Source organism: Nicotiana tomentosiformis, chromosome 2, assembly GCF_000390325.3.
Source record: "Nicotiana tomentosiformis chromosome 2, ASM39032v3, whole genome shotgun sequence".
Lineage (NCBI taxonomy): Eukaryota > Viridiplantae > Streptophyta > Magnoliopsida > Solanales > Solanaceae > Nicotiana > Nicotiana tomentosiformis.
The window spans coordinates 6,677,038-6,685,385 of NC_090813.1; the positions used below are offsets into that span (position 1 = coordinate 6,677,038).

At 35.5% G+C, this 8,348-nt stretch overlaps 2 protein-coding genes across 2 annotated transcripts; both read left to right on the top strand.

Annotated features, from left to right (window-relative positions):
• The first annotated feature begins 1,092 nt into the window (after positions 1 to 1,092).
• LOC104095134 (IQ domain-containing protein IQM6-like) lies at positions 1,093 to 4,460 on the top strand. Its single transcript, XM_070194928.1, has 9 exons — positions 1,093 to 1,111; positions 1,204 to 1,750; positions 1,838 to 1,952; positions 2,048 to 2,113; positions 2,196 to 2,284; positions 2,375 to 2,462; positions 2,811 to 3,050; positions 3,151 to 3,252; positions 3,502 to 4,460. Exons 2-9 carry the CDS (start codon positions 1,272 to 1,274, stop codon positions 4,258 to 4,260), a joined length of 1,938 nt encoding a protein of 645 aa, XP_070051029.1. The 5' UTR covers positions 1,093 to 1,111; positions 1,204 to 1,271; the 3' UTR covers positions 4,261 to 4,460.
• Positions 4,461 to 5,643: 1,183 nt separating this feature from the next.
• On the top strand, positions 5,644 to 8,002 carry LOC104095135 (small ribosomal subunit protein eS28). Its single transcript, XM_009601186.3, has 2 exons — positions 5,644 to 5,782; positions 7,438 to 8,002. The coding sequence occupies exon 2, from the start codon at positions 7,439 to 7,441 to the stop codon at positions 7,634 to 7,636; it is 198 nt and encodes a 65-aa protein (XP_009599481.1). The 5' UTR covers positions 5,644 to 5,782; position 7,438; the 3' UTR covers positions 7,637 to 8,002.
• The last annotated feature ends 346 nt before the right edge of the window (positions 8,003 to 8,348 follow it).

Genomic DNA, 8,348 nt, shown 5'->3' on the forward strand with positions numbered 1-8,348 from the left:
GACTGGACAGTCAACGTACATCACTATCCTTTTTGTTATTTTCTGAATACAAATTAGTGAATTTGTGAGTTAGAAAAGAATGTTTTACACAGAGAAACAAATGGCCATTGTGTTTCCTTAATTTTGTTTTATAAAACCCCACATTTTGCGTTCTCTCTCAAATTAGTCTACATCCCTCACTCAAAAAAATTCTTGCTCTTTCTGAGTTTCTTATCTTTGTTTTATTCATTCCCATTGCTTCTCAAGATTCTACCTTTTCCTTCCAAGTTGGACATTTTATCATTTTCATAGGTATTAGAAAAGGTAAAAAAATATTGTACCCTTTTCCTTTCTTTTTTTCTTTTAATTACATGATATATATTTTACTCAGTTTTCGTCTCATAGGTATTGGCGTGGTATAAGGTTGTACCTTTTTTAATGTATTTTCTTGTTTTATTGTGAAGTATTATATTTATACCCAGTTTTTCGTTCTCACAGGTATGGAAAAGGTAAAAAGTTGCACCCTTTTTTCGCGTCTTTCTTGTTTTACATGCACCTTTTAGCAGTGCATTTTGTTGTTTTTATCATTTGGTCTTTGCATCTCATGATGTACATCCGCATGTCTTGTTTGCCTATTTTGCAGAAATTAGGAGCCAATGAGTTTTCTGATATTGGGATTCTGTAGCTTTGATTTTGAAGTTTTCTAATCATGCATTGTATTAAGCAATGAGCCCCATATAAACAACCTAGCTTATTTCATGTTCGATTGTCATTAGCTTTCTCTCTCTCTCTCTCTCTCTCTCTCTCTCTCTCTCTCTCTCTCTCTCTCTCTCTCTCTCTCTCTCTCTCTCTCTAATTTCACCTAAAATGAGGTGGTTGACATAATGTATTAGATTTATGGTTTGTTTCAATGTACAAGTTGGGTTCTGAGATTAGTTGCTATTTACCAATACAAATATTGATAGATCCCTTTGCATCTATTGCAAATTGTAATGTTACTCCATTTAAGTTTTTCTCTTCTGAAAACTCTATGTTTCTTTGGTAATGTTGCTTTCTTTTGGTTATTAATAGGAGTTAAGTTGATCATCCAGCTCTGGATACTTCTACATTATTCTGTATACAAGTGTGTCGAGTTAGTCGTCTAACTTTTTTTTGTGCTCATTATCATCACCTGAGAAGTATTGAGGAAAGTAATGTCTGATGACTTTATCTTTAATTCTGTAGATTGTTATTTTTTTTTACTTGGGAATTTCGATCAAGCTAGGAAGTCCTACAAAAATTTTGGCTGGGAGATGGGAATAACATATTCCTGTCCCTTTGCCAATTTTGATGATTCAGATACTCGGTTCGAATCTTATTTAGTGAGAACAATGAGTTTTGGAAATGATGGTACGAGGACCACGTTACATCATATTAATTTCAATGACCAAAATTCTCAGCAGTCAAAAATGCAGAAGTCTCTCAGTTCTGGGAAGTTGATCCTTGAAGGAACTCTTAGCTATAAAAGGAGGGAACTGGAGGCCGAGATTGGAGTAAAGACTCCTGTGTTTGTTGCGGGTGATAAGACGTCGAATAGATCAGACAGCCTCACGAGCAGTGAAGAGGTTTCTGAAAGTTTACTACATAGTATGCCTGACCAGACTACTAACATACTACCATTAGTATATGAGAAACAAAGAGATGAGGCTGCAGTAAAGTTGCAGAAAACGTACAAAAGTTTTCGTACTAGAAGACGGCTAGCGGATTGTGCTATTCTAGTTGAGCAGAGATGGTATAGTAGTTTAAACATTTATGATTAGGGGCATTTTTTCCCTTAATGCAGATTCGTTTTGTTCCTAATTTTGAGTGAAATTTACAGGTGGAAGGTATTAGATTCTGTTGAACTCAAGCATAGTTCTATATCATTCTTTGACATTCAGAAACCCGAAACTGCGTTTTCTCGTTGGTCAAGAGCTTTAACTAGAGCTGCTAAGGTATGGATTGATTTTACCATTTAATAAATTCCATTTCAGAATCTTTCTTTCTTTTGGTTAAGTTGTGATATTTAGGACTTTGTCTGCATTGGTAGGTTGGTAAAGGTTTGTCCAAAGATGAAAAGGCATGTAAGCTTGCTTTACAGCATTGGCTTGAGGCAGTAAGTACCCTATTCTCCACAAAGTTTAGATAACAAATTTGAGAATGTCGGATTTTCATTGATATAATGATTGTGAAAACAGATTGATCCTAGACATCGTTACGGTCACAATCTTCAATTTTATTACACCAAGTGGCTCCAAGCTGACAGTAAACAACCTTTCTTCTATTGGTGAGATGATATTGGATAAGCAAGAAATTCAAACAAACAACTTCAGTTTAAACTTCACTGAACGAGACGTTTTTCCCTCGAATATTGCAGGTTGGACATAGGTGAAGGTAAAGAAGTAAATCTTGAGAAGTGCCCTAGATCAAAACTTCATCAACAATGCATCAAATATCTTGGTCCGGTGAGTTTTATCTTCTTTTGTAGGGATCAAGTTTTCCTATAAGTTTATAATGCGACAGAAAAGGGGTTCAAATCTAGGCTGGTATATGATATTTATGCAAGGATCTGCGAAGGGATTTTCTATATTCATTTTTGAAAATTATAACCAAAATAGAGTGTTGTGCCTAATAGACAGTAGGTAATGCTACTTTACGTATGATGTGGAAGGTTAATCTGTGACATCCTCTGTAATATTTAAAAACAAGTATTCACACTTCTAAGGATAGTACAATTTATTTAGTTGCATGAAGTAAGAAGAAATGTTAGGAAATCATGTTTAATGCAACTCGCAAGTTATGACTATTTATAGGTAGAGAGAGAGGCATATGAAGTTGTGATTGTGGGTGGAAAATTCATCTACAAGCAGAGTGGGAATCTTCTTGATACGAGGGTAGGTCCTGAAGATACCAAGTGGATCTTTGTGCTAAGCGTGTCGAAGGACTTGTATATTGGAATGAAGCAAAAAGGCACTTTTCAGCATTCAAGTTTCTTAGCTGGAGGAGCCACATTATCTGCAGGCAGATTAGTGGTGGAAGATGGTATTTTAAAGGTACAAATCTAACAAATTGCGATAAGTTTGCCAAATCTGCAATAGGTTTTTTCTTAAACATGATTTCCTATGAATCTAATTTTTTTGTTGCATGATCTAGGCTGTCTGGCCACATAGCGGACATTATCTCCCCACAAAAGAGAATTTTGAAGAATTTATATCATATCTCGAGCAACATAACATTGACGTCAGTGTTCTCCAGGTAGGATGCAGCATTTTTCGTAATGATTAAAACTTAAGCATAAGCAAAGACACTTTATAATTCACAATAAACTTGTCCATAAACTCATGGGAACTGACCTTAGAGCATTTGTGTAAGAGAAGCAGCTGTCAAGCTAATTAGAAGTCTTCATGTAATTAACAAATCAGTTGCAACACTTATCCTATTACCTCTTGGGGTGGCTAAAATAGTCATGGCTTAGCTTGTTAAGCTTTACTCTTTATTTTACAGAAATTCCCGAGTGATAAGGAGGAAGCACACTATATTAGGAAGGAAGGTGGTTTTGGCCTTCGTAACAGCTTATCTGCACCAGATTTTAGCCAAGCCAATGAAGAGTGCACCACCAAACACTCAAACAAGGAGAAGACTGATTCTACTACCAAGTATTGTAAAGATGCAGAAAATTCAGTTCCATTGTCAAGGCGGTCGCAAGGATTAAGACCCCAAATTGCGGTCCAAATACCACTAAGGCAAGACATATTTGAGTTGTTCCCTAAGGCTGGCCAGCAGGGAGGATCAAAAGACGACACACAGCCTTTGGATACTCCAGTAGATGGATATGAAACAGCAGAAGAATATTTATCTGATACAGAGCTCTCAGTTTCAAAGCAGAATTTATTTGATGACGAAGATGAAGAAGATTATGAAGAACCTATCCCAACAGAAAAGATAATGAAGAGAATAAATACACACAGAAGAACAAAGTCGTTCCAGTTGGCTCATCAATTATCTTGTAGATGGACAACGGGAGCTGGACCTCGGATTGGATGTATGAGGGACTATCCAACAGAGCTCCAATTTCGCGTTATGGAGGAGGTGTATTTGTCTCCAAGAACTACGTCTCCAACTCCGCCAAAATCTGCTCGACGACACACTCCTACCATCTTTTCTAGAGAAGCAACTGAAAGCAAAAGACGTCCTTTTTCTGAATCGGCAGTATTCTTTCAATCAACCCCACTAGTAGCAGAGATACAAAAATATTGTGATTAGTAGTTAGTAGAAATCAAATCATTCTTACTATACTTTTTTGGTTGTTTATTCATGAACGTAGGAAAATTTCATCATTTTGTTTTCTTCATGATCATTCTTTACAAACATAGATTTTGTAAGGCCAGACATATTCATTCTTTACCCCAATTTTTTTGTAGATATACAGAAAAAAGATCACATGAAGTCAAAATTCTTTATCAGTCAGGGTTCTTTCTCCTCCTCTTTACTCTCTAGTATTCATCTTATTAGTTGTTCCTCTTTTTTTAGCTTAAAGAATTGTAGAGACTTTGAAAAATATCACAAGTCACAGCCGAGAAAAATACAGATCAATCTGAGGTTTGAGGTTTACATCATCTTTACATACCTATGTAATATTCTTAATTTAATTACAAATAAATTGCCTTCATCCTTTGATTATTATGACTCATGATTTTTCTAGGATGTTTTAACTAAATCTACTATAGTATGCTGATACTGCTTCCTTCAAAAATTGCAAAGTTAAAAAATATTGGATAATTTTAAGTTTTGTTCCAACTGATGTTTTGTGCATTAGAAGTATAGAGCACAACTGATGAAAGAGTTCAAATTGACAATAATTATAATTCCAAATTAGAGAGATCTCAGGTTCAATTTCCATCCCTCGAGTTCATTTCCTCAAAATGAAGGTTTGCGTCCAATTTATTAATAACTTGGCATTCTCCTTATTAATAAGTTTTAGAGGGTTTTCACATTGTCTTGCATATTGCAAATATAATTTATGTAAACTAAGTGATAAAATGGGGAAAAAATCTACACTCTTAGGGTGTGTTTGGTACGAAGGAAAATATTTTTCGGAAAATATTTTCCAATTTTTTCATGTTTGGTTGGCTTAAATATTTTGAAAAATATTTTTCTTATGAACTCAATTGGAGGAAAATATTTTCCTTATCAATAGAAGGGAAAATATTTTTCAAAACTGCTTCTCAACCTTCCCACCCTCACCCACCAACCCCACACCCTCACACTCACCCACCTAACCCCACACCCTCACACTCACACTCACCCACCTAACCCCACCCCCTCTCTCCAAAACTAGTCAAAGGAGAGTCTGCCTTATTCTTCTTCCGTTCGAGACCCCTATTTTCTCGGAGATAGCCTGGTGTGAGTTAGAACAACAGATTTGTGAGCAAGAGCGTATGATTTCTGGTAAAAAAGTTTGGTGATCACCCTAATATACTTATGGTGATCCGAATCCCGATTTCCAGTATTTATGGCTAAACTTTAATGGGGCCAAAAACTAAATATTGGACACGTGGAAGGTCACTCTGTGCAAATTCTTGGAAAAAAATTGCAAGTCTTGGCCCAAGCCCAATTTATTCTAGCGGGCCGGATGAACAACGAACCTTTTAAGATTGTTTTGAATCCCTAAAAGCAAGTATAAATTAAAACCAAACGAAACCTGGTTTCAGCCAAAAGCCTTGCAAGTACGCCGCCGCTAACTCTCCTCCTCTCCAGCGAATTATTTCTCCGAGTGAATCAAAGTGTACGTCTCTCTTCGTAATGAATTTTCATTGTAAAACGATAATTTTAGTTGAATTGCACTATAATGTTGTGTTTGCTTAAAGTTTATATAGTTTTTTTTTGTCTGGTTTCGATGTGATAATGGCTCTAAGTTGTGATTTTCAACTAATTTTTACCTTTTCTTAGAATCTAGGGACTAATTACAAAACCCTTTATTCAGTTATGCAATGGCAGATTTTTTATGGGCTATATTCATTTTGCACCTTTCACTTTTATTTTATTTTGGTAATGATAATGATACAAGTTGAGCATAAAAAAAGAAATTAGAATTCATATCGCCGAACCAACCTGTTTGGGATCGAGGCATAGTTGTTGTATATTCATTTTCCACCTTGATATCTTCTATACTTGTGGATTAAGAAGTTTGTTGTTGTTGGTCTTTATCTGTGTTTTTGTTTTGATCAGATGGGCTCATGGGGCATTAGATTTAGAGACAGTGATATTCTTGTGCGGACTTGTTCATGAGAAATCTTTATTTGTAATCGGGTTGCATATGTTCTTAATGCAAAAAAATATGAATTGTTGTCTTGTTGTTGCAATAGGTGTATGAGAGAAATATGAAATTCTGCATTTAAATGGACTTACTGTGAGCTAGCGTCGAGGTTCTGCTTGATGCCTCCTAAGATATGAAGCAATAGAATATCAAAATTAAGTTGATTTTTAATTTGACATAAAAGAAAGTCTTGATGTAAAAGAAAGCCTTTGTTGCGTTTTAGTGGATTTGTCTGGCTTGGCTATATTGCTCTTTTTCAGTGAATCACAAAAGATCATGTTACATAAACTTGTACTGGTTACTTTTTGTACTTTTTTATAAGCAATTTTAGTGTATTATGAAGAATCCACACAAATACCAACTCCATGTAGGCTGTAACATAGCTGAAAGGGGCAGTTCGATTGAAAGCAAGATTCGCTTGCGAAAATAACATGCCAACTAATTAATCATAAGAAATCAAGAAGTCCCTATGTTCCAATTTATGTTGCATAGTTTGGCTCAACAGAGTTTAAGAAAGAAAAAGAAATACTTTTGAAACTTGTGGTCTTAAACATGCCATAACATTTGTGTGGCTATAAAAGCTTTTTAATTAAGACTAAAATGATAAGCTTAAAGTCAAATTGTATCGAAATATTGAAATGTGTCATTCTTTTTGGAATGGACTAGTAAGGTAATAGCGTTACATAAGCTAGAACATAGTGAATAAACAGTTGTGTGTACAAAAGGTAAAAGGTTAAAATATCTTCTGTACTTTCATAAATATCTCAACCCTATATCATGGTTTTATTGAATGCTTTTGATTTGAGAGCATGTTGAGGGCATGTGGTTACAGAAGCGGCGCTACTTTGTTTGGATGTCTAGGTGTTCTTTAATGCATATTGTCTCCATAGTTGAACTGGAAAATGGTTGTTTGCTATAGCATCATATGCTTTAACAGTTACAGATGTAGGAACACTTTTTCTATTGAACGTTAAAAGCTACTACATATTTTGCACTATTATTTGCTAAGGTATTCCTATCGCTATGCTCTGGCATGAATTTTTGGCATTTTGTGCTGTTGCTTTATTCGATCTTTCTGTCATTTCCTCCCACCATTATTTCTTAAATATATATTATTTCTTCAGAATGGAATCTGCAACCAAGCATGCTATTGTGGTGAAAGTCATGGGCCGCACAGGATCAAGAGGGCAGGTGACTCAGGTGAGAGTGAAGTTCTTAGATGACCAGAACCGGTTTATCATGAGAAATGTCAAGGGACCAGTCAGAGAGGGAGATGTTCTCACACTGCTGGAGTCTGAGAGGGAAGCTAGGAGGTTGCGCTGAGCAATTCATTTATTGTCGAGATGGTTTTGATAGACCCTTGTGGTCCGGCTCTTCCCCGGACCCCGCGCATAGCGGGAGCTTAGTGCACCAGGCTGCCCTTTTTATGGTTTTGATTACCTTGATACTGTGATAGCTATTGTCTTAGTCCTCCAAGAAAAATGTTTGGTATTGTTTTCAGGACTTGTGCTAAGTGTGTAGTAGTAGCATATATTTAGAACTGTTTGGTGATGCTTTTGACCATGAGGGTTGAGTAATTTTTTTTCTCTTGCAAGTTATTGCTGGAAAATGCTGTGATGTCCTTATTGATTCTTTTCATGGCTGTTTCTAACTTCCCAGTATGCTAGTCTGAAAATCTATTTTCAGCAACTTTCCTCCGTCATTCTATTAATTGATCTTTGAGCATGTCTTATGTTCTTATCTTGTGAAAACTTAACAACATGCGCAGTTGCATTCTAGAAGAAGAAAGTCATTTTGTAAGATATGTAATGTTTGGTCCAGTTTGAGAATAAAGTAAAATATGATACAACACCAGAGAAGTGATCCAGTTTATTTTTTTTTTATTCTTGAAGAAATAAATGAGAAAAGTTGCATGTCAATTAAAGTATTATACTGGTACAGTTTTTTGTAATGCTTTTGTTACAAAATAAGTCCCAAAATCAATATGGAGCTAATTATCTCTAAGTGTGTATTGTAAAGAAAAAATTAATCCAAG